This window comes from Podarcis vaucheri (assembly GCF_965113315.1).
Source record: "Podarcis vaucheri genome assembly, chromosome: 13".
Taxonomy (NCBI): domain Eukaryota; kingdom Metazoa; phylum Chordata; class Lepidosauria; order Squamata; family Lacertidae; genus Podarcis; species Podarcis vaucheri.
In genome coordinates, this window is record NC_138751.1 from 24,110,047 (window position 1) to 24,136,786 (window position 26,740).

At 42.7% G+C, this 26,740-nt stretch overlaps 2 protein-coding genes across 2 annotated transcripts; one reads left to right on the plus strand and one right to left on the minus strand.

Annotated features, from left to right (window-relative positions):
* Positions 1 to 3,227: 3,227 nt before the first annotated feature.
* On the minus strand, positions 3,228 to 9,062 carry LOC309515939 (erythroblast NAD(P)(+)--arginine ADP-ribosyltransferase-like). The gene is made up of 4 exons (XM_082194258.1): positions 8,830 to 9,062; positions 6,495 to 7,209; positions 5,650 to 5,685; positions 3,228 to 4,145 (listed from the first exon to the last, which is right to left on the minus strand). Exons 1-4 carry the CDS (start codon positions 8,899 to 8,901, stop codon positions 4,132 to 4,134), a joined length of 837 nt encoding a protein of 278 aa, XP_082050384.1. The 5' UTR covers positions 8,902 to 9,062; the 3' UTR covers positions 3,228 to 4,131.
* A 2,777-nt stretch (positions 9,063 to 11,839) lies between these two features.
* Positions 11,840 to 21,724, plus strand: LOC309516539 (vomeronasal type-2 receptor 26-like; the record flags this gene model as incomplete). The annotated part of the gene is made up of 7 exons (XM_082195300.1): positions 11,840 to 11,844; positions 12,306 to 12,518; positions 14,147 to 14,438; positions 15,430 to 16,263; positions 19,195 to 19,422; positions 20,614 to 21,410; positions 21,652 to 21,724. 7 exons carry the CDS (start codon positions 11,840 to 11,842, stop codon positions 21,722 to 21,724), a joined length of 2,442 nt encoding a protein of 813 aa, XP_082051426.1.
* Between the last annotated feature and the right edge of the window lie 5,016 nt (positions 21,725 to 26,740).

The window sequence follows — 26,740 nt, forward strand, 5'->3', positions numbered from 1 at the left end:
GGCTCCTCCCCAAAGCGGAAACCAAGCCAAGATCCTGCAATTAGGCTTAATTGTCAGAGGCAGCACTGGCGACAGGCTCAATTAAAAGGTGTTGTCAGGTGCACAAACTAAGTTTGGAATGAACTTTGCCAAATAGCTGATTATCAGGTACGGCAACTCTCCAGTCCCTTAGACACAGCTGCTGCCTCTCAGCCATCTCCATTTAATAATACCAACAAGCAAATGACACAGCTGGTGTCATAAGGGAAACACAGAAGCGTTCAGGGCAGAGGAGGGGGGAGTTTCAAACTTTTTCTAGTGTGTGTGATTTCTCATGGTATACTCTGTACTCAGAAACGCAGGCAAAAAAATTTTGCTAGACATTAACCTGGTGCAATTGTAGAAAGCAAAACTAAATAAAGGCCTTCATAGTGTGAATGAATGTTTGGGCCTGTTTGGCATTACAAATCAGTTGAAACAGCAAGTGCTTTAAGCCTAATCCACACACACATAAAACCCCTCACTTGTGACTTGCTATAGCAGAGCTTTCCAGTCTTTTCATGTTGGTGACACACTTTTTAGACATGCATCATTTCGCAACACAGTAATTCAGGTTTACTAGCAAACCGGAGTCTAACTAACCCCTTTCCAGCTCCAGGAGTAGTGCAGGGAGTGTTTCGTGACTCACCTGCACACTGCAGCTGACACACTAACATGTCATGACACACAGTCTGGAAAGCTCTGTGCTATAGCTAGAGGGCTAGCAAATGTCCAATTGAATGCGTACAAGGGCCAGGATTGACCTCGGCTGGAATTTAGAGGACTGCACTCTGAAATAGCAGCGGTAGTGCTATACTTGTCAGGATAGGGGTGGGGTGAGGTGAGGTGGCAGCAAGGTCAGTGCAGCGGCTCCAAGTTGGTGGCAGGGCTCTGTGGGACTGCTGCCACCAACCTGAAGCTCTCCCAGCCTCACCACTGCTACATCCCTTTGGGGCCTAAGGAGCAAAGCACCGCTGCCACAAAGAGGACACTAGTGCTGCCCGCCTGCTATGAGCTGTTGCTGCTGTGAAGGTTGCTACAGATTTGGCATCACCATTATACTAAATCTGCCATCCTATACACACTTACCTGGGAGTAAGCTCTATTGAACTGTGTCTAGAACTACAGTGGTACCTCGGGTTACATACACTTCAGGTTACAGTTTCCGCTAACCCAGAAATATTGCCAGGTTAAGAACTTTGCTTCAGGATGAGATCAGAAATCGCATGACGGTGGCAGCGGGAGGCCCCATTAGCTAAAGTGGTACCTCAGATTAAGAACAGTTTCAGGTTAAGAACGGACCTCTGGAACGAATTAAGTACTTAACCCGAGGTACCACTGTATTTATCAACTGGTAATATTTAAATAGTTTTCTAAATAAATAAATATATTGCTTCATTCTCACAGCCTCCAAACTTCCCTCCCATCTATAATACATCAGCAATCCTCTTTCACCATATAGTTTATTAATCATATCTTGACTCAGTCTCGCCATGTATCTATTTATTATATTAATATATTAGTGTTCCACCCTTCTTCACCCATGGAGCTCAATACATAAGAATTATCCCTTTCTTTCTTTCTTTTTACTTCTGTGTGAGGGCAGTTAGGCCCCGGACAAAAGAGATGTGCTTGCCTTGATAAACATTCTACATTTACTGCACATAGTTACAGTATACTTGTCATTTGTACTGGTGTACAATTATTTAGATGTTCCAGTTTGCATGTGACTTCTACATGTGTGGATAGGCTTGCCTAAACAAACCTGTTTTAAGCAGGCGCTGAAAAGAATACAGCAAAAGCCTAGTGTCAATAAGCAGGGGGTTCCAAAATACAGGTGCAGGGCTGGCACAATAAAAATATCTATTCCTTATAAGTGTGGCATTGTGTTTCCAAAGGAACGGATTGTTAGAGCATTTTCCTTTTTTTCTTTTTTTCTTTTTTGACTGGCCAATAAATACCTGAAATACCTAAGAATGGTGAGATGTCTATGTGAAGGGAGACTGCAGTTTTGACACAATGGCTAAGGAGAACTGAATTAGGGTACTGTAAGCTAACATGGGTGGTGCTGTGGGTTAAACCACAGAGCCTAGGGCTTGTCGATCAGAATATCGGCGGTTCGAATCCCCGCGATGGAGTGAGCTCCCCTTGCTCAGTCCCTGCTCCTGCCAACCTAGCAGTTCGAAAGCATGTAAAAGTGCAAGTAGATAAATAGGTACCGCTCTGGTGAGAAAGTAAACAGGATTTCCATGCGCTGCTCTGGTTCACCAGAAGCGGCTTAGCCATGCTGGCCGCATGACCTGGAAGCTGTATGCCGGCTCCCTCAGCCAATAAAGCGAGATGAGCGCCACAACCCCAGAGTCATCCGTGACTGGTCCTAATGGTCAGGGGTCCCTTTACCTTTAAGCTAACAAAATTTGGGAGGCTGTCTGACGTGGGAGGTAGTATTAGAATTTGGCTGTTGGAGTTGCTCAGCTGTTATATTTGTAAATTAACATAAGAATTACAAAATGCAAATAAGCCTCCAATGACTCCTTTGCTAAAGGAACCAAATGTAAGCATCATGCCCCTGGAATTTCTCAACACTCAGAAAATAGCACTGAGCGTAACAATACACTTTTTTAAAAATAAAGGTCTTACATTGCATTTCCCCTGGAAAGGCCAACTATAACCTCGGGACAATTCCAAAAGAAGCCCTGTTTCATCCACATGCAATCTAATATTCTTTCTTCTGAAGCCTCTCGATACTCTTTGTGGTTAAAAAAAACAAAAACCCCAAAAAGCAGAGGGGACAGGTTGTGTATACCCAGGTAGGTCTTTTTAGTAAGCAAAATTCCAAACAGAGAGATAGCTCAAGTTACTACATCTCATTGAGGAAAATTCTCCCTTCCTACCCTGTATACCTGTCTGTTCCCTCAGTACTGGCAAAAGGCTTGTTTTCTACTCCACCACCAAATGGAGTTAAATACCTCTGACTGTAGGGTTTCGAATGCTCTATTTTATTTGTTGCCCGGGTATTTTTTTTCACAATTGTAACATAGGCAAACATCTGCCTCCTGAAAATCCCAGTGAGATAACAGTAGGGATTATGAATTATGCCCCCCAAACCCTCCAAAGGAAAACCCTCCTCACACTTTTTACTCCTTTAAGAGGCATAGCAGCAACAGGCATTTTCAAACTGCAGAGACCAAAAATCACACCAGTTTAAGTTGTCTTTAAAAGTGCTTTTTATTATGTGGTTATATCAAAACCCTGACAGATAATTCAGAAAATTATTTCATACACGTCAGATTAAGTGGTTTTACAAATTGAAGCCCCAAACTCAAGCTGTGCAGGAGATTATTATGCAAAGCAAAAGAAAAGAAGAAGAAAATCAGTGTACAATTCTATACCCGCTTAGCCCCATTTAACTCAATGGGAACAGATATACTATATATATAGAGGGTGTGTATATATAGGATTGTGCTGTTAATCTGCTTTAGGTGGTCTTCAATATTTATGCACATGTCTTTAGATTAAGGCTCAGCCAAAAATTATCTGGGTTGAAACTGGGGTCAGGGAGAGAGAACATTTCCACCACTTGCCACATGGCCCAAGGGGAAAACATAAGTCATTGTCATGTATTTTCATTCCCAGAGAATGTTGGGGGAGCAGAGGGAAAAATTATGGCTGCCAGCCATACGGAGGGGCATTGCAACAAGCAGTGCATTTTTCAGGGGGTACTCTAGTGTACGCAGTACCAGCACCTCTCTTTTTTTGTTTTTGTTTAAAAGTGTAACACTTACTGCAACAACTTCATGGTGAGTACTGGCACCTATTTTTCTAGAAAAACAAAGCACTTGCCACAAATAAAGCCTACATCCCCCACTCCCTTTGCCCTTCTTTTTGCAGTTCTCAAATAGTGATGAAATATCTCTTTCCCCCCCCCCTCCATTTTGCTACCTGTAAAAGGGAAAATAAAATTGCTGTGGAACATTTGGGGCCAGCATTCCTTCAGATTCTTGACCCTGCATCTACAAATATAGACATAGACAATGTGGAAAAACCACAGAGATTCTTGCAAAGCGTAATTCTTGGCAGGCCACAACCTGACATCACTGGGATGGTGAGGTCTCACAAATACAGCACTGTGGAGGAAAAGACAGAAAGTGCATTCAGAAGTTAGTAGGGCACACCCTGATGTGGTTTCAGCCTCACATTGCAAAGCTTTAGGGTTAGCAGAGAATGTGGCTAGTCCACCTACAAACTAAAATAATGTAGCTCTTGCTCCATGACAAGAGCTATTCTACATGTTTAGAAAGGGGGGAATTGTGTGCAACAAATGTGGAAAATAAAGGTGCACTTATTGAGCATTAGAAAACCTGATGATGGAGGAATGACCTGAGGGAAACAATGGGCAAAATGCACAGGAATATGCTGTTAACCTGCCTGTAAGTGACTTCAGCAATGAAGTGTGGACTATTGTAAACTATTTCTCTCCTCCTCCTGCTCTATCTGATGGCAGAGAGTCTACAGGGAGAAGGAACATTGGAGACTGCTGCCTGAAACAATGGCTTCATGAGTTTTTTATGGTGAGTTTGATAATGGAGACTATTGCTGTTATTCTTTACCCTTCCTTGAAAAACAAATAAAAAAACTCTAGCTACTGTGAAATGTGGTGTTTGTCATAAACATAAGATTCAGAGGAGTCGAACAGTAAAAGCTGGGAGTTTGCAGGCCCTCCTTCCTTGGAGGTTTCTAAGCAGAGGTTGCATGGTCATCTGCCATGGATGCTTTAGTTGAGATTCCTGCATTGCAGGGAGTTGGACTAGATGACCCTTGGAGCCAACTCTACAATTCTGTGATTCTAGAACTGCAAAGTGTGGAGATGCATTTCCACAAGTACACAAGAAGAATGCAATCTGCTCTTGAGAAACGTGACATATCCCTCTAACAAAAGAACAACATGGGTTGAGATACAAGCCACATTCACACCATACATTCTTAAGCACCGTGATACCATTTTGAACAGTTGTGGCGTCCCCCAAGGAATTTGTGAAGCGTAGTTTGTTAGGGGTGCTGATAGTTGTCAGGACACTTCCATCCCCTGCCCAGAGCTACAATTCCCAGAGGGGTTTAATCTCTCTTCCCAGGGAATGCTAGGAACTGTAGCTGAGGCCCTCGTGCCAAATGTGACTCTGTGGATCTCTTTATCCAGTCATCCCTGGGCCACATTCCTCACCAGCCCTGCTCATGAGTGCTTTTGCCTTCCTGGAATGTGTACTTGAACTGTACTGCTGGTACCTCTTGCTTGCCTGATGGAGGATCGAAAAGTGTGGTTATGGGTGTAGAAACCTCAGGTTTTTTGCATGGTTGGAATGGAGCCAAGTGAACAAAAGTAAGAGTCTCATCCATTGCAGCACGGCCCACTTACGTTCTTGAACCCTCCCATCACTGGCATGCGGCCTCTAGAAGGTTTCCCAGGAGGAATGTGGCCCCAAGGCCCCCACCTTTAACTATCTTCTTTTGCAGGCTAACCTTTCCTGTGCTAAGGAATCTAGGGATTCCAAAAACCACTCCATATAGATCCATTTTAGTCATCCCCTCCACCACCAACACCAAGTTTTAATTCCATCTCAGGCTGTCACATACCTTGATGTTCAGGACAGGCTTGGTTGTTATCCCAACCTATAGAATAGGGAGAGAGAAGTATTTACCCCACCTTTAAACAACCATTCTCCCAATTCCCATCTTATAGTCTGAGAACCTTAGAAGGGGCAAGATTCTGTATATCTGTCTCTCCAATTTGTCTAGTTCAGTGTTTCCTAAAGTGGGTGATACCGCCCCTTGAGGGGTGCTAGAACAATCCGGTGGGGTGGTAGTAGCCTCAGGTTGGTGAATAAAAATAAGGGAGCTGTGGAAGGATAAAGAAAGAAGATAAGAAAATTTTGAAAAACTGTTCTTACATGTTTCATCTGTTGCCTACCTGATGCCAACCACCAGGTCAACACCTGCCCTGAATCTGGCGGTCGTGCTGGAGGTGAGAGGTTTGGGTGAACCCTTTTTGGCCTTATCCAGGCCCAGGATGTAGATCACGGCTTGCCTGCCTGTTGGGCCAATGGCAGGTGGTCTGTGACACCAGCGCCACCCCATGGGCTTTTAAATGCTTAAAGAAGGTAGATTTCCAGAGGCCACTAGTAAAACAATTTCTGAAAAGTGGGTAGTAGGCCAAAAAAGTGGGAACCTCTGGTCTAGTTCATAGTGGGAGGAGGATTTTAGAACTGATTATACACCCTATACAGAAAAGAAAACATGTTTTCCCCTCATCCATTTAGGATGGTATTTGATTAAGAAAAAAATCACACATCCAATTTCTTCATGAAATTTATTTCTGCCCACCCACCCAACTACGCCAAACCCAACCCAGACAGGGAGGGATGGGGAATTAGAAGTGGTGCCCCACAAAATGAAAAGCCCAGTAACTTCCATTTGGTTACCTTTCCCCTCAAAAGCACAGTTGTGGTAGCTGCAATTCCCCACTGACTTGGCATCTACGGTCTGGCCATCTGGGGTGTCTTCAACTGATGTGACCTTGAAAATCTCATAAGGAGGGACCAACACCTCCTCTTCTTTCCAAAGTGACATCTCACTTATATCAATCCCCTCGCAGGTGAACAATTTGAAAAAGGTTACAGTCTTAAACTTTTTGGCCTTATTCGAGTTCTCTGATGTGGAAGTGAACTGCCCAAACCTGAAGAGGTCATTGATGGAAAACTTCACACCAGTGCCCCTGTAGACCTTAACACATTTGTGGTCCTTTCGTTTGAATGACAGGGTTGCCTGGGTTAAGAGGAAATGCACGGACTTGAAAGGGTAGGCCTCATATTCCTCAGGCCCTTTTCCTGCTGTGCGGGTGGCAGCATTGAACGTCCTGTAGAATAAAGGGTATTCTCCAGTGTATGCCCAGATAGCCACTTCAGAGAGCTCTTCCATATTCTTGGGGTATAACTTGGACTGGTTCTCCTGCCAATTAAACAGTCCATCCTCCCATGCTTCCTTATAGATCTTAGACATATTCAGCTCACTTAGAATGAGAGACTTCAGGATGCTCTGCATGCTCTCCAGGCAGCCTTCATACTTGTCATCGAGGGAGTAATGTGCCATGTTCAATATCGGTTGGGATCTAGTTGTTGACATTTCACTGGAGCCAGCCTGGAGCAAATTGATAATTGCATCATGTGAGTCATATGGCCTCTCAGAAAACATGTGTGACAGTTTGCTGTTCACAACACAAGGCTCCCAATCCATTATGCAGACAAGAGGCTGCATCCTATGCATTGTTGACTGAATGGTGAATCACCTCCACCACATGGCCTCACCCCAAGCAGAGAATGGACGAGCTTAAAATGTTCAAACAGGCTGGCCTCATTTGAATCAGGAGCAGGAGACTGGTCCAACCCAAAATGGGCTTTGGAAAGGGTAATATGCAGAGGAGAGCAGGAGCCTGAGCCTCTCCTTGTTTGTAATTTACATGCTCTGTATATCATTACTTAATGGGATGCAGCATTATTCAAAGCCCCATGATCCCTGGAAGGTAATAATGCACATCACACATCACACACAGCCAAGGAGAGGTCTTGCATGCATATCATGTTTAGGAACTGTAGATTATATTTGGAGACACATTGACGGGTCTCTGTGGTGTTGCCTCAGCTTTGGAACTCCCTGCGCCTTGAAATCCAGCTGATGTCTACATTGTCTTCCGATAAACACCAGCTTGGAGCATGGTTTTTTGTGATTGCTGTTGAGGATCACCTGTGATATACTTTGGCCATATATTTTTATGGGTTTTATAGATGTGATTTGATTAATTTACTGGAGTTGTGTACTTCACCCAGAGATCTTCAGATTAAAGGAGCAATACAAATGCTTTAAACAAATAAATAATGTGCAGTCAAGGAGATACCTTGCTGCTGCTCTGTTTTTCCAAATTATGTGCCCTGCATGTAATTTCCTGCCAAGAATACACACTGTGATGTGTATTCCATTAGGAAATGATGTGTGACACACCAGGTACAGCTGAGGTTAGACTTCTCATCTTCTCATCCACCCTCCACTATCAACTCCTATATCTCCCTTCTCTGAGAAAAGTGGGGGCATGACAGCAGCATAGGTGGTGAGTATTTGACTTGGAAAAAGTCCCGTTAGACAGCCTGCTCATTCCTAACAACACCACCCAGACAGCTTCAAAAAAACAAAACAAAGGCTATTGTCTTAGTTTGGTCAGTAGTCATATAATGCAAAAAAGAAAGAAAGAGGCGTGGGACATATAACCGGAGACAGCTCACAACTGCATACTCCATTCTCTTTCTAAATTTTGTTTGTCTCTCAATTTCACCATCTTTAAGAATCAGTTGTGAGTAAAACAGAATAAGACTCTGGAAGAGCAATCATTTGATCACATATTAATCCAATGGCAAGATATAGGGAACTTTTGCTGAACCCATGGACCTTCTCGCAAGGCCTAAGTGCCCATAGCCATCTCCTTAGCACTGCCAAGATTTACCACAGTAGATTCCTTCCAAACTTGGGGCAACCCTTGGGTTAGAGAAAGCCTAGCTTTCTCTAATTCAGGAGTGGGGGATCTTTGGCCCTCCAGATGCTGCTGAACTACAACTCTCATCAGTCCAAGCAAATATGGCCTGTAGCCAGGAATGATGGGAGTTGTAGTTCAGCAACATATGAGGGGCCAAAGGTTCTCTGCACCTCCTCTAATTAGTCATTCTTTGTTCATCAATAGCCACACAAAGCAGGGAAGGACATAGGACTTACCTTGGCAGTCCCTTGAGCAGATGACACAATGAAAGCAACTAGCAGAAATGTAACATGCTGTGGGTTCTCCATCCTGATGCTCCACAGTATGTCCACAGTTGTACAAGAACTGTGTCAGATAATGTAAGTTGACTGGAGCAGTGGATATCTTTGAGGCTTTCACCTATCTGGAAATCCTGACCCAAACTGAAGAGACAGTATTGTGACAAATGAGGATCTTCCCTCTTTGCCTTCCAAATGTAGCTTCATGGTGCTATAAAGCCACAGTACAGCTCATATGACACAAGTTAGAGCCATTAGGAAGATTACAAGATAGGTAGAGCATGTGTGCTGATAAAGCCACTTCCTCATGACATGGGGACATTGTATATTATCTCAGTGGTCTCTGGCCATGTGCTTGTCCGTTTTTTCAGAAGTACTTGATGCTGCTCCCTAAAACGGCTCCTTTGCACCATCATGGCTGAGGCCTACTCCAAGTTAATGCAAGCAAAATAGTAGTGAGGCAGCGAATCATTTCTTTCAATTAGCCAGTCCATCAATCAATACCTTTATTATCATCATAAGACCATAATAGGTCAAAATTCAGGTCAAAATACATAAAGCAAATAGCTGTATACAAAATATGCAATTTCTCCAATTTAACTAAGATAGTCAGCTTCATATGGGCATGCCAGTTAGGAAAGGTTAAGTCACCTGTTTGGTGATCTGTTGGACCTGATAAACAATACATTGTCAGTCTTTCATCCAGACACCCTGGCAAACTAGTCAGAAGAGGGTAAGTTATATGACATGTCACATTGGAATAAAACGTAGTGTATAAACTCATGAACTCCCACCTTATTGGGGCACAATCAATTTGGAAATGGAATATTCAAAAATCTGCTGATTTATTTATTTATATAGGCTTATACACTGCACAATAAACAAAGTATCTCGGTGGTAAGAATCACAGCCATAAACCAGCATCAGAATGCTTAGTAAACGTCTTGACACTGATACACAATAACTGGTGGTTGAGCTATATAAACAGAATTGTCTTAAATAGGCTTTTGAAACAAACTACTGATGGTGCCTGCTTAACATTAATAGGCAAAGACTGCCACAATCTAGGTGCACTGCAGACACACTAAGTACCCCATTTTTTGTAGAAGCGAAGGGAACGCAATGTGGTATCCTTAATAGTAATTAAAAGGTTTTCTCCCTTGGCATTTTGGTATAAGAATTGCAGTGTTTCCACGTATCATGTGGTTCACTGGCGATAAAAAGTTTACATTTCAGGCAGAAGTTACTGTTGTGGAATCACCTTGTTAAATACAAACATAGGGGAGGCAGGTGCACTCTGTGCATGCTCATGGGATATATTTCTGACACTTGTAATTCTTAATCATATCTCCACCGGGTCAAGTTAAACACCTTAGGCTGTGTCACACTTTGATGTAGAATATTGCCTGCATGTTTTCTTTCTCAGTCAGTGAACTTTTAAAAACAAACAAATCATGCATTGGTTGGCATATATAGTTGTATTGCATTAGATCAGGCATCCCCAACCTGCGGCCCTCCAGATGTTTCGGCCTACAACTCCCATGATCCCTAGCTAACAGGACCAGTGGTCAGGGATGATGGGAATTGTAGTCCAAAACATCTGGAGGGCCAAAGGTTGGGGTTGCCTGCCTTATATTAAGTCCTCCATTTTACATGTACCTTATCACAAATTTATTCTTGTCATTTATTGGTCCATGACTTTGTTATTTCTCTTGAGCGGCAATTTTAACACTGATTTTCCGGGGTCTACCTTATCCCACAACACAACACAGGATTGCTATGTTTGCATGTATTGAATGCGCTCTCTCTCTCTCTCTCTCTCTCTCTCTCTCTCTTACACACACACACACACACACACACACTCATGTCTCTGGTAACACCTCCAAATCTGTTAACATATCAGCGCATCATCTCATGGGGTGCATGGAGGGTAGTGATTTTAAAACGGTCACTGAGATGGACAGATTGCCACTATCACTTAAGCCGTTATGCTTACCCGTTCCTCCTCCTTCTGTTTCCTTTGTTGATTTCTATCCTGGGGGGGGGGGGATTGGAGGGCAAGGTAGAGATCTAAATTTCCCCCCTAGAAACTTACAGTGGAAGTAGCTAAACTGTGGCTGACCAGATGTTGCTGGACTATGACTTGCATTAGCCCCAGCCAACATGTTCAGGAATGAAGAGAGTGGTAGTCCAGCAACTCTTTGGTTCCTTGGGCACAACTGCTGCCTCTCACACACTTTTTGTTTAATAACATCCACTGGCAAGCATCACAGCTGCTAACAGACGGCAGCCATAGAAACAATCAGGACAGAGCTGAATGGTGTGGAGAAAATGGAGGGGATCAAACAAGATGTGCATCCAAGGCCAGTTCCAGCTTTGAGGGGACCGTCGGCCAAGTGCTCACAAATACCTGCAGTGACACTGTGTCAGGAACATTGTGTGACATTGAAATGGTGGCTTGCAAACTCAGATACCGGAACAAGTGTCAGTGCCAGGGAGCTGGGCCTGCATGCACTTGTTTATTAAAGAATTGCTGGCCCATTGGAGTATAACAGGGGATGGAGGAAATCTATCAAAGGGGGCACCTAAGGAAGGGCAATGACACTGACTCCACCTTTCCCACTCATTCTTCCACCACCTTACCTTGCCACTGCTTTGGGATGCTTTAGTCATTTTCCCTCAGCCCAGGCAGCAATGTTCTAAGGAGCACCAAGTTGTTTGTGTCTATTGACAATTTTATATTTCCCAGTGTTGCTCTAAAGCAGAGGTGAGGGATCCTGTGGCCAGGAGCGCCAATTATAGGGGCTTCACCCACAATATTTTTGTTGTGGATGTTCAGCACCCACACTGCAGGGCCCCCCACACACACACACAACTTCCAAGGTCTTGCAAGGTCTCAGAGCCCGACTTCCAGTGGCACCAGAAGTCCGGTTCCAAGGCCAGGGGGCAGGCGTGACGTCATGACGTCATGTCGTAATGTGATGTCACACCCACTGGCCACCCATAACCTGGGGCCCAAGTTGGCTCTCCTACCTGTGGCCCTCCAAGTGACTGCAATTCCCATCAGCCCTAGTCAACCTGGGCTGCCCAAATAGCATTGGGCCTGTCAGGTACAGTCTTCTTCTGGTCAATATTGTCCCTTGAATTGACCAGTGGCAGCCTGTACCTGACAAGCCAAATGCTATTTGAATGAAGAAAATTTCAGAAGGTGGAGAAGGAATCCTACCGCAAAGGCCAGAACTCTGGAGATTTGATTAGGTGCCCTATCATTGTCAAAATTACTGTTCTCGTGTTGACCACCTGATGTCAGTAAATTATTCGCAAGGCCAACATTATCCACACCTGAAGGATGCTATTAAAAAGAAGCCTGTTGTTTAGAACCAAATCCAGGGGTAGACAGCATTTTGTGTGGTCCTTTCCCCTTTATATTTTAGGCTTGATTTTTTCAAGTTGATACCCCCATGGTCTATAACACAGAAATACATACCTGTGACTCAAGCACATTTGATTACATCTGTAGGTGCAAAGCTATCAGTGAGAATTGTTTCAAAAGACACCTGCACTGGGCCTAAACATCCAGTCATCCTGAGTGGAAAATGTGAAAAGGTGAAGAGAATTTGCTGTGTTGAGGCATTGACTGACAAGAGGTAACAAAATGGAAACAAAGGCACTACAGCGGGCAGAAGAGACTCTTAACTGGCCAGTCTTTCCTTCTGTAACCTGACAAAACTGATGCAGGACAGATAATATTTCATAGATGGAAACATGGGGCTTCACATAAGGAAGGGATGTTTTGCCTTCCAGAGGGCATTGCCACTCATGTTGCTGCTTTTTCTGCTGTGCCATAGTATATACAATGCACATTCTATTAATTGCAGCATATACACCGACCCAATCCCTATTCCTCATGAATTTTATCACTCAGGAGACCTTGTAATCGGTGACATTGCTGCTCACATCTTCTTCTTTTATGAGACTCTCTCTTTCAAGGAACAGCCAATACAGACTATGATTGGCAAACCGGTGTAAGGAAATACTTTCTCCCTTCGTTTTCCTTCTGTAAAAATGTTCCACTCTTGATATCTGAGAGCAGAAAATCATTTAAGCACTATGGTACTTGAGAAACACTTGGTCTAGCCTTCAGGGTGAAAAGTAGTGTTCCAGGGGACATTTAGTTTGTTCTGTCATTTTATTTTATCTGTCCTGCTTTTTTCCTGTACCATCTGGCACATTTTATGAAGAATTTATCTTACAGACCCTGTGCATTTTTAAGGGGCTGGTGCAGAAAAGCCTGTCTTGAATTACTCTTTGATGCACCATTCTTGCACTTTAAGAACACTGACGAAATGGAGTGTGTCCGGAGGAGGGCAAACAGGATGGTCAGAGGTTATTGCATAGGCCTTATAGTAAAACAAAACACTGCACCACTAGAGACCTGCCTCTCCACACATTCCCTGGAACACTGCCCCCCCCATGGACCCCTCTATCTTGCGTCACCTCCTCTCCACTCTGAGCCACACAGGGCTCCCTGACCTTTCCTAACCAGCATCTGTTTTGCTGGGAACACTTGAAAGAGCTGGGTATTTTTAGCCTGAAGCATAGGAACAAAATATAATTGAAAAAAATTGAAAAAAATAATTGAAAAAATTCAAATGGTTTGTGTGCACTGCATAATGTGATCAATTACCTGTCTCTCCCCCCACCCCACTCATATCTTATTGAAGTTGGCACCTCTGGCCAGAAGAAGAGAAGATTATAGGGAAGCATGACAGCTGACTTCAAGTATCTGAAAGACTTTCATTCCCTGTAGCTCAAAGGGCAGGCTCAAATTTGTAGAGAAGTAAACTTTTGGCTGAATACTAGTCGAAACCTCCTAACGATAAAGGCTGTCTGATACTGTAATCAAATATCTTATGTGCACTGGGCAGTAGGCTGAGTTAAATTATTTCCAGGGTCTCTCAACTCCTTCCTCTAACTCTGTCTCCTCCATTTATTCATTAATTTCAGAACATTAAAAAAGGAGTTGTGAAATTACATGGCGGGTGTGGATGTGTAGCATGCTATTGTAGTAAGTTAAGTGCCCTCAAACAGATAGAAAACAGTAAGTAACTATTTCCATGGCATTGTTAGCTGCCAGCTGCCACAGGACAAAAAAGCTATTAAAAGCACAGTTAAAGCAGGCACATCAAAAGTTCGCAACTCTACTGTTCTGCGAAAGCCTTCAAGTACATTTTTAAACATTGTTTGGCTAAACCTCTAGTAATTTTCATTGCAGTTCAGTGCCAAAGAAATACCAGCACATCTTGGCCTTGGCATTTGCCATAAAAGAGATCAATGAGAATCCCAGCCTCTTACCAAATGTCACTTTGGGCTTCCATGTCCTCAACAGCTACTACGTTGCAAAGACAACTTTTAAAGCCACCCTCAGCCTGCTTTCCACACCACATAGGTTTGTTCCCAACTTCAAGTGTGATACTCAGAACCATTTAATTGCTGCCATTGGAGGGCTTGTTTCTGAAACCACTGCCAATATGGCCACCATCTATACCACCTACAAGACTCCACAGGTAGGCCATATGCAAAAGCTATGGATATTTCTCAACTGTGGCACATAATCCAGTCATCCAATGATAAATTATTAAGATGTTTATTCATTTCCGTGGAATTGTGACTGAAATGACCCTGGTCACTCTGGTAGATGATCTACACCAGAATTACAACAGAGGGGAATGAGACCTTATGATCCCCAGTTTTTTCTGGTGCAGCAGTCACAGAAGGTGGTGCTGGGAAACCACTCTTCCAAACCCATGGACCTATGGGTGTTACAAGGATCAGTTTTGTCTCCCGGGATTTTACAAATTTACATGAAGCCTTAAGGACCACCTTCCATGAAACTGTTTGAACAATGCATTCAACACTGGAGACTCTGTTTCAGGCCTCCTCGTTGCAGGATGAGCATCAGATGGACCTGAGGCAAAGCTCCTTTTCTCTTATGGCATCAAAGCCCTGGAATGGCTTCCCAAAGCAGAGGTCCTAGCTGGTGGTTAAAGGGAATGTAAACCTCAAAATGCAAGGTTGATCTTCAAGGAGTAGAAAATTATCAATCTGTAGTTGTAGATTCTGACCTGAATGGCTGAATTTTGTATTCTTCAAGACACATAAAAAGCAAAGGTAGCTGTGTTGGGAAGGCGGGGACCTTCATTCTCCATGACTGAAGGTCTCACAGGGGCAAGACCTACCCAAGAAGTGTAGCTGTGCTCATGAGGCCTGACACTGCTGTGCAGATCCTGTTTTTTTCTCATAATAAAGAGTTCACTTCTTTCATGTGATTTACGGCTGGTTTGCTCCTGATACAAACTGGATTTTTGCAGTTTTATCTTTTATAAAATGTGTTGGGAGGACTTTTCCCTGACAGTACTTTAACTAAACAAGCCTTCATTTTAAAAAAGAAGCCAGTTTTTATCTTTTATGTAGCAGAGCAGAGCATAGATGATTGAAAACGAATAAGGAAACATGTTCTTGGAACACAACTGAAAGATTCTAACCTATTTCTTTCAGCTAACTTATGGATCATTTTCTCCAGTCCAAGGTGACAAAACACTATTCCCTTTCTTGAACCAGATGGTCCCAAATGAAGCCTACCAGTACAGAGGGATTGCCCGCTTACTTAAGCATTTTGCATGGACCTGGATTGGACTCGTTGCTGTGGATGATGACAATGGAGAAAACTTTTTGCAGACAGTGATGCCCATGCTTTCCCAGAACGGCATCTGCTATGCTTTCATATTAAGAACTCCAAAGCGAACTTACATGCAAGAAATGTTAGAGTCATTGGTAACTCTGCTAGATCAATATCCAGTCCTCACGGACAGGAAAGTCAATGTCTGTCTCATATATGGAGAACCTCCAGCTATACAAGTTTTGAGAATGCTGTTGTTTACAGCAGAAATGTCTGACTTGCCACCTCTGGGTAAAGTATGGGTTGTTACATCTCAGTGGGAATTTGCTTCTTTATCTGCTCAAAGGATTTGGGATACAACCCCCTTCCATGGTGCTTTATCCTTCACAGTTCACTCCAATGAGCCACCAGGATTCCAAACATTTCTTCAAATTGTAAGACCTTCCTGGTCTAAAGAAGATGGGTTCATCCATGATTTCTGGGAGCAAGCATTTGGCTGTAGGTTGAAACATTCTGATGAGTACAGTCAAGCCTGCACTGAGGAAGAGAAGCTGGAGAGCATCCCTGCAGTTTTGTTTGAAATGAACATGATTGGCCATAGCTACAATGTCTACAATTCTGTCTATGCTGTGGCACATGCATTGCATGCCACGTATGTATCCAGATCCAAAAACGGGAACTTAAAAAAAGGACAGAGGCTGATGTTTCAGAAGGTACAGCCATGGGAGGTAACTGAACACACATTTCTACTTTAAAAAGAAGTAGGGTAGAATATTATCTAGACAAGGATGGAACTCTGATCTCAAGCTCTGCACAAAATAAATCCTCCAAAATCATGCTAACAAATTTTCCAAGTTAATGTGTTTAACTAATGTCAGTTTAATGATCAAATTGCTGTTGTTCTTGTAATACAATTAAGGAAAACTATATGAAGGTTTTCTATAGATGGTATCTAACACCAAGCAGACTTGCCTTAATGTGTTAAAAAAAACCTCAGATAAATGTTGGAAATGCAGTTAACTGGTGGGTACAACATACCACATTTGGTGGACATGCAGAAAGATGAGGGAGTTTGGGGATGTAATTTATAATGAATTAAAAAGGATGTTTAAAATCTCATTCCCCCCCAAAAAAAACCAGAAGCATTCCTATTGGGGATTGTGGGAAATGAGATTCCAAAAGATTTAAAGAAAGTATTCATGTACACCACCACTGCAGCAAGAGTTGTGATTGCACAGAACTGGAAAAGGGAATGTTTACCGACCAAAAAAGATTTGTTGGTCAAATTAATGGAGTATGCGGAGATGGGAAAGTTGACTGGGCAGATAAGAGATCAAACAAAACAAAAATTTAAAAAAGATTGGAACATATTCAAACAATATTTGAAAGACTATCATGGGGAAATCGAAATTTTGACTGGTTTAGAATAACTTCTGTAAGAAAAAATACTAAAATATAGTGGAAAAACAGGAAAACAAACTCACAGACGTGTTAAGAGAGGCATTCAAATAAGGAAAACTGAGGACCCAAGTAAGAAGGGGAGGGAAGTCAAGTATAAAAGGAATATGAATGAATCAAGCAATTAAGCACAAGTTTTTGTTTTTGTTTTCTTTATTATTATTTAGAAATACATGTTTAGCCATAGGAGAACTGACATGTTATAATGTAATTCTATGAATGTAAATTAAAAGAAACCAATAAAGAGGATTTATGATTTGCATATATATATATATATATATATATATATATATATATATATATATATATATATGCAGGTTTTGGTGTCTTCGGGTGTCTTCCCGTGTAAGAGTCGGGGTGTCTGTGCGACGTTTCGACGAGGTCTCACTCGTCATCTTCAGGCTGGTGCTTTCGGCTTCTTGTTACTGGAACAGAGCAGAATCTGGTGTTTGAGTTCCTATAAATACTGTGGGGGGTGTGGTGTATAGCCTCCAACGTTCTGGGCAGAGAGGAAGTTCCTAGATTAGTGTGCCTTTTCTTCTTTTGTTCCTTAATTACTTGAGGGATATCTTGAGTGATTTCATGAGTGATATTCTGAATACCACTGGGTGGGTCATTAAGTGTAGATTAGTTGCTAAAGCTTTCGTGTCTTGACCTCTTGAGCTTGTGAAGAGTTTTTCTGAGAAGATGGCTGTGCTGCATTTAGTTGTGCTCTGGCTTGGCTTCGTGTATAGGGGCGAGCTGTGGTTTTGTGCTTTGTGCCAGCCAGATCTGTGTAGGGATTGCAGGGGGGTGCAGCATCCGGAGGTGCCACTATAGTTTGGCTACTGGATGGGTTACGAAGCTAATCCAAAAAGAAACACCCCCCAAAAACCAAGACACAGAAGAAAACAATGGCATGGCCCTCCTTCCTTATATCAAGGGCACTACAGACAAAATCAGCAAAATCCTCCATAAACACAATATCAAAACAGCCTTCTGCACCAACCAAAAAATAGCCAATATCCTCAGAAACCCAAAAGACAAAATCCAGCTGGAAAACCAAGGGGTCTATGAAATACCCTGCAAAGTCTGCCCAGCCACGTACATTGGACAACCAAACAGACGAATAAATGCACGTATCGCAGAACACAAGAATGCCGTCAAAAAAGAAGAAAAAACTTCCTCTCTTTTCCAACACATGAAAGAAACAGGACACGAAATTAATTTTGCAGATTCCAAATTGCTCTTTAACATGGAACATCACCACAAGAGAATAATCATGGAAGCCATCGAGATAGAGAAACACCCTCACAACATGAACAAGCGTGACGACACGTCCCGCCTGCCAGACATCTGGAAATTAGCCCTCCCCACAAAAACCGACACCAGAACCAGAGGCACACAGAACGCCGTCACCAATCAACCACACCAGACCCAAACCCAGACCCTCTCCACAGACATATTACAGACTCCATCCAGTAGCCAAACTATAGTGGCACCTCCGGATGCTGCACCCCCCTGCAATCCCTACACAGATCTGGCTGGCACAAAGCACAAAACCACAGCTCGCCCCTATACACGAAGCCAAGCCAGAGCACAACTAAATGCAGCACAGCCATCTTCTCAGAAAAACTCTTCACAAGCTCAAGAGGTCAAGACACGAAAGCTTTAGCAACTAATCTACACTTAATGACCCACCCAGTGGTATTCAGAATATCACTCATGAAATCACTCAAGATATCCCTCAAGTAATTAAGGAACAAAAGAAGAAAAGGCACACTAATCTAGGAACTTCCTCTCTGCCCAGAACGTTGGAGGCTATACACCACACCCCCCACAGTATTTATAGGAACTCAAACACCAGATTCTGCTCTGTTCCAGTAACAAGAAGCCGAAAGCACCAGCCTGAAGATGACGAGTGAGACCTCGTCGAAACGTCGCACAGACACCCCGACTCTTACACGGGAAGACACCCGAAGACACCAAAACCTGCATTCCTGTACCCGTGAAAATCTACGAAAGCATATATATATATATATATATATATATATATATATATATATATATGCTATTGTTCATACTTTCATCTCAAGCCAGTGTTCTAGCAAAATAAAATAATTTAGGTTTAGCTAAGCCAAGACTTTATATAAACTTCACTGTAAAGATTTCAACAAGTTCTTCCTTTATTTTCTTCTTCATCCTAGATTAATCATTTTTTGAGAAGCATTTTGTTCAACAACAGTGCTGGAGACACTATACAGTTTGATGAAAATAGAGAATTAGTTGCTGGTTTTGATGTTACAAACTGGGTGACTTTCCCAAATAGCTCTTTTGTTAGAGTAAAAGTTGGACAACTGGAACCTCAAGCTCCTGCAGGCAAAGAACTAATCATTAATGATGACCAGATTGTCTGGCATAGGAACTTTGATCACGTAAGACACAGCTGCAAATGTTTTTAATCTACCGAATAATTGCAGAAAGTTCAGTATGGGCCAATTCAGTCGTCTTCTTGAGGCTTGATTTCTGCTGTGTATCAGTTGTGAAACCATAGCTCCTTCACTTGTTTGTAAAAGAAATAAAAGAACATGAGATGCGTTAACTCAATAATGTTGGCATTGGACTAATTAAAGCAGTGAGGTTCTTAGATCACAATGAAACAAACACCTCCTTTGTTTTCTTGATGCTAATTACCATTTTGTTTATGGACAGGTACTGCCACTTTCTGTGTGCAATGACAACTGCTATCCTGGTTACAGAAGGAAAGAGAAGGAGGGAGAGAAATTTTGCTGCTATGATTGTGCTCCATGTCCAGAAGGGATGGTTTCTGGCCAGAAGGGTAGGAGAAATAATGCACACTGGTTAAAAACAAAAATGGCCTAACCTAATATTCTGGTTGTTAGAGTGGTCTCAAGGCTATTATTAATTAGATAACTTGTCTTTGAGTGCAAGTTTTTTGTTCCACAAATTGCCAGTGTGTGTCTGGGGATGGAGTACAAATTGCAACCCTGGTGTGGGGTTGTTGGGACTTTAACCTTTTGCTTCCTGCTGCTTTCCTGATCTGGATCAGACTCTTATGCCTGAAATTTGCACTCAAGGTGGATGCAGAACCAATAATAAGTGAAATCCACTAATTCACTGTGGAGACCGTAGCTGCATAATGGGATAATGTTGATAGCATCAAAATGAAAACTTAGACCCTTGTCCTGGACCAGCATCTAGAACATAAGGGTACATGAAACACCTGGGATCCTGAGAGTGATCTATTTCAGGATCTGGTGCCTTTGACACTAAATGTGAAAGTAACCCCAAATGTGTGTTATCAGCTGACTATACATTTTTTCACGCCTACCCTTTCCACCATCTACATTCCCCTCCCCCATCTTGAATTTTATACTGGAAACTTGTCAATGCAGAAACCCTTCTTTCTCTCAGGGCTCTGTAAAGAGCCAGGCAGATCATCTATGCTAAATAAATCAGAATGCTAATGAAAGATGCTTCAAATTATAACATTCATTTTTATAATGTATTTTTTTCTGTAAATATTATTATTAAAAAAAAACATTAACACAACATTTTGGAGGCAGCAGCTCTGTTAAAGACATACAATTTACATTTACATCTAGTTTGTATTGGTTATATGTCATATAGCACCTGCTCCTTCAGTTATTCATTTTGATGATGTTAAACAAAGTCTTGAAATATTTCTCTTCCTGTTTTCAGATGTAGATGTCTGTGAAAATTGTCCAGAAGATCAGCATCCAAATGTTGACCAAAATCAATGCATTCCCAAAGTTCTAAGCTACCTGTCTTATAAAGAAACATTAGGGATCATCTTAGCTATCTTGGCTGCTTCTTTGTCTTTGGTCACATCTTTAGTGCTTGGGACTTTTATTAAGCACAGGGACACTCCCATAGTCAAAGCCAACAACCGAACCCTCACCTACATCCTCCTTATCTCCCTCCTCCTTTGCTTCCTCTGCTCCTTGCTCTTCATTGGACAGCCTGGACACGTGACCTGCCTTCTCCGGCAACTGGTTTTTGGCATTATCTTTTCTGTGGCCCTTTCCTCAGTGTTGGCAAAGACCATCACTGTGGTTCTGGCATTCATGGCAACCAAACCAGGAGCCAGGATGAGGAAATGGGTAGGGAAAAGGCTGACGAACTCAGTTGTCTTTTCTGGCTCCTTTATTCAAGCTGGCATTTGTATGATTTGGTTAAGTACTTCTCCACCATTTCCAGATACAGACATGCATTCACTGAGTGGGACAATCTTAGCAGAATGTAATGAAGGATCAGCTTCCATGTTTTACTGTGTCCTGGGCTATATGGGCTTCCTTGCAGTTGTCAGCCTCACTGTGGCTTTCCTAGCCAGGAAGTTACCTGACAGCTTCAATGAAGCTAAGTTCATCACTTTCAGCATGTTGGTTTTTTGCAGTGTTTGGTTGTCCTTTGTTCCAACCTACCTGAGCACCAAAGGAAAATACATGGTGGCTGTGGAGATCTTCTCCATCTTATGCTCCAGTGCTGGTTTACTGGGTTGCATTTTTACCCCAAAATGCTACATCATTGTGCTGAAGCCAGAGCTTAACAACAGAGAGCAGCTAGTAAGAAGAAAATAATCAACCAATATGTATGCACCTCCCTTCTCCATTTGTTTATAGTTTGGAGAAACAATTTCCAAAGACTACAGATCCTGTGGTTCATTGTGGAAAACCTTCATGGTCAAAGAAGTGATAAGAAGTACTATCAGATAGGGTTGCCGTATTTCAAACAGTGAAAACTTGTTGAGCTTTTTTGGCAATGTTTTTGAGCTTTTGGGGGGAAATCGCTTACAAAATTGCTGGTTTTGAGCTATTTTTATGGAAAAACGGTGCTGCCAACATGGGTTGCCATATGTCCGAATTTCCCCAGACATTTTCCTGGTTTCCAACCGCACTCTGCTGCCGACTGCCATATTTCGGATATGTTTGGGAAATTCCGGAAATATGGCACCCCTAAAGTGAGAAAATCCATCAAGAACAAACATTGCATGCATTTGAGAAAGTATATGAGCGTGAAACTGACTTGTGCTGTAGTCAGGGCCACCTCAACACGTTTTGTTGCTCGAGGTAGAACAGCAAATGATACCCCCCCCACACCCTCACAAGGTCAGGATGCACAGTACCCAAGGCTGACCAAGGTTTTTTGACACCTCTGATAGAAACCCAGCAAGGACCTTTCCCTGCATGTGAAAACGCAATAATTATCAGTGGAACCTTTACTCACAACCACAATCCGTTCCATAGACCCATCCGGAAGTCGAAATGGGTCACTGGGAGAGGCGCTGTTGTGTGCGGGTGCGGGCGACGATTGCCTACTTTTGCGCATGTGCAAACGGCAATTGCCACTCCTGCGCATGCGTGAACGGTGGCAAACCCACCAGTTACTTCCGGGTTTGCCACGAACGTTGGGCGAAATGGATGCTAGCAGAGGCGGATTTAGGAAGAGGTTTGACTGTATAACAATTTGTTGTTCATGGGTTTGTAGTCGGTTTCCTGCTGTGGCCAGCTGCTTCAATTCTGCCTTTCTACATATCATTTTAGACACCGAACACTGTTTGTGAACTAGGCATCATATAGATTCACCTGACCACATAGCCCAAACTGCTTGCCAGTTTGCAGAGCTGCAGTCCTAGCTTTCCAACACCAGTGCCGCCATCCACGGGTTACTGGCGGTGTGGGAGGAGGTGGGAGAGCTGAGAGTGGCATTGTGGCACTTCCCCACTGCTCCTAACTGACCACACAAGTGCATGTGCCCACCATCCCCCCCCGCCACCATGATAACAGTGTTTTTCTTTAGTTTGATGGCCAAATATCTTAGCAAAGTGGGAGTGGGCACGCCATACTGCCCATGTCCATTCGGGGGTTCTTGTTTCTGCTTGAAGTTGAATTGTCTACTGGACCCCCCCCCCCAACCCTGATGCTACTGTTCAGCTTTGGACCTTGCCTTTCAACCCCACTCCCCAGGAAGTGTTTTGATGTGCTGAAGAGAGAATCAGATGCTTTCCATTGTGGTACCATTTGCACAAGTAAACAAACGAACTGCAGCACCCCTGAAGTCTTTTACACAGCGAGCTCAGTCCTTCTGTGGTTAAATGGTACGGTATTGTTCCTCTTTTGCAGGGGGAGGGGGCAAGAGGGGGGTCTGGTTGATTTTTATCTCTGTAATCACTAACCAAGAGTGTAAGATAGCAAAGATACAGAGTGTAAGCAAGGAGCAAAGCAAACTTTATGCTCATTTGGGGGTTTCCCCCCCCCTTTTTAGTGTGCTGGGGAATTTGTGCAGTTGGAAAACCTGTTTTTTAAGAAAACCAGGTATAAAATATTTCCTGCACATGGAAAACTAGGTGTCTGCGTGGGAAAGCAGGCTAGAACACTAACCTCCAACCTCTAACTCACTCTGAGGGTGGGAAAATGGTTAGTGTATGTAGGAGTGTTGAGTCATGTGAGCAATTAATTCATATGTAACTTTTCCTGGATTTCATGTGCTCTAGCATTCAAACTGTTAACAGAGAATGCAAAAGAGTTGACAACTCACCCCACTACTCCCCTGAAAACTAATTCCCTGAACTTTCTTAATTAACCAAAAAGATTCAGTGAGTGAATTTTCTCCACTGGGAACAAAACTGGTGCTGACTGGGAAATGTTGAGCTGGCTAACAATGCCCTTTGGAGATGTTAGAAAGCTGTCTTCTCCATGCTGATAAATTATGGTAAATATTACACTGAGGACTTGGAAAACAGCTCTTGCTGGGATAGATGGTAGCATTTCCCACTGTAACGTTGGCCACAGAAGCATCTCATCGCATATGGAGTTGTGATAAGGAGCAGTTCAGCTGAAAAGAAGGTAGAAGGCTTCCATTGCTATGGCATTCTGCTAGGGCAGTCTTCCATAATCTGGTCTCCTCATCCAAATGATGTTGGGCTCCAACTCCCATCAGCCCCAGCCAGCATGGCCAATGTTCAGGAACAATGTGAGTCAGAGCCCAGGCTAGGGGGCTGTTTTTAAAACAAGAACTGCACATATCTGCAGGTTCAGAAAGCCAGGGTAATGTAGTGGTTAGAGTGATGACCTAGGACCTAAGAGAGCCATGTTCAAATCTCCATTCAGAGCTGATTCAGCTTTCCCCCCTCTTTAGCTCCATGTTAGTTTGGTTTTCTTTGAGGGGACCCCATCTGGCAGGCGAGAAATCACATTCTATTTGGGTTTGAATTTTAAAATTTCAGATTAGCATCCTAAAGGCACAGAAACTCTGAATGCATGTACCATCAACACTATTATACTATTTTCAACAATAAATCAAAACAGCTTAGTATTGCTATACAGTCATATCTCGTATTGCTTTGTGCTCTTCTTACGGACTTTCAGCTTACGAATGCAGCAAGCCCGGAAGTGTTTACTTCCAGGTCCGCCGTCTGTGCATGCACAAAAGCGCTCAGTCATGCTGCACACATGCGCTGAAGAGGCGCTCTAGTTGCAGACTTTTTGGGATACGAACAGCACCCTGAAACTGATTAAGTCTGCAACTATAGAGGTACCACTGTATCTGCTAAGGGGCTTTATAGATTTAGTATTCTCCTATGGAACCTCACAGGGACACAGGGTGGCACTGTGGGTTAAACCACAGAGTCTAGGACTTGCCGATCAGAAGGTCGGCAGTTCAAATCCCCGCGACGGGATGAGCTCCCGTTGCTCGGTCCCTGCTCCTGCCAACCTAGCAGTTCGAAAGCACATCAAAGTGCAAGTAGATAAATAGGTACTGCTCTGGCGGGAAGGTAAACGGCATTTCTGTGCGCTGCTCTGGTTCGCCAGAAGCGGCTTAGTCATGCTGGCCACATGACCCAGAAGCTGTACGCCCGCTCCCTCGGCCAATAAAGCTAGATGAGCGCCGCAACCCCAGAGTCGGTCACGACTGGACCTAATTGTAAGGGGTCCCTTTACCTTATGGAACCTCACAGCAAGATATGTAGATGAGTGACATATTTATTCCAGTACATTATAAAAATGCTCCATTTCTCAATAAATTGATTGTCTGCCTGTAAGGCAGGACACAACTCTTGATTTCCCCAGCAACCTAAATTGACCTGTATACAGGAAGGAAAAAGGATAACAAATGGCTCAGCTCTACCTGGATAGAATTCATCAGGGGTTTTGAGTAAGAATGAGTAAGATTTTTATTTAGGAGAAAGATCATATTTGATTGGCAGAGAATACATTTTACACGCAAAAGATCCTTGGCATCACCAAAGTAAGAAGTTTTAGCACTGAAATGTCAAATGGAACCAATTCCACTCCCATCCCAAGTCAGCAGCTGGCATTCTTGGGCAGCCAAGGGTCCATATTTGTTGTCCTCTTGAGTTCTGAGGAAGTAGATCCAAAGCTTCATACTGAATTATTATTTCTAAAGCTGGCCTTAATGGGAGATGTGTCCCTATTGTAGCAGTATGTTCCATATAGTCAGATACCTAGAGATTTCTTCAGGCTAGTATCATCCTGTGATTGCAAATTATCAAAATTCCGGGGAAAGGCAAACATCAATACAAAGGGAAGTTTGTGTGCTAGTATAACAGGTTTCGGCCAATTCTTAACAGCATGTACAGTTTGATTTCAGTTCCTTCAGTTCATGTGCAACTCTCTCTTTCTTTTTTCAATGTACATGCGGCAATTGATAAAATACAGCAAAAACAAACAAACTTGATGTGAACGTATCAAGGTTCTTTTTTAAAACTTGTATCAAGATTATTTCTGTGTGCTCTTTTACTGCACATTAGGGAATTGTTATTTTTTAATGTTCTGTTTTCTTTTTGTGAGCTACTTTGTGCACTGTTCTGCTGACACACACACATGTGCCCCTGCACATTACTAAAGCCCAGTACAAAATATTATCTTGGTTTGGTCTTTGTTAGGGGTTTTATCAGTGCACGCATGCAAAACAGTACAAAACGATTCTTGATACTATCAAGCATGTAAGCGGGTCAAGATGGCTTTTTAAAAATATTCTATCTGTTGGTAATAGGGGCAAGAGGAGAAAGGCGCAAATGAAATTATAGCAACTTATTCACCCACAGTGTTACTACTGTGACCTTAAATCGAAGGAGAAATTTGCAAGCACCCCAGTTAGGGGTTAGCTATATCTCTCCCATATAATGTCCTAGTGGTCAAGTCAGATTTTGAACTCCATCTTGGGATGCGCCATGTTTCACCCAGGTGGGCATGCTCAAAATCATGCATGCACATGTTAATCAATGAGGAATAGTGTTCCGTCAATTGTTGGCCCTTAAGAGGCACGCCAGACACTTTATGGATGGCAATTTTCCTTCACAGTGCTACATATACAGTGTGTGTGTGTGTGTGTGTGTGTGTGTGTGTGTGTTCATATTGCTTTATTTAAAAAAACACAACTCAAATTAGTGCACAAATAATAATAATAAAATGCATCATATACAATGAAGCAATGACATGCTGACAAAAAGCACATTTGCAGAAAGTGCTGCTTAATTTAAGTCCCAAATCAAGGAAATATTAACAACCTGATTTAGAAAAGATGTATAAATTATGTGCATTATATTAGGTGGATGCAGGAAGTTTTCATTACATTTAGTTTATTATTGAGACCAACATTTGGAGGAAATAAACATTCATCTTATCCTGTGGCTGCCAAATCAGTATCTAGAGTTCCATGATTCATCCCTGTACCTCTGTTTCTCCACAG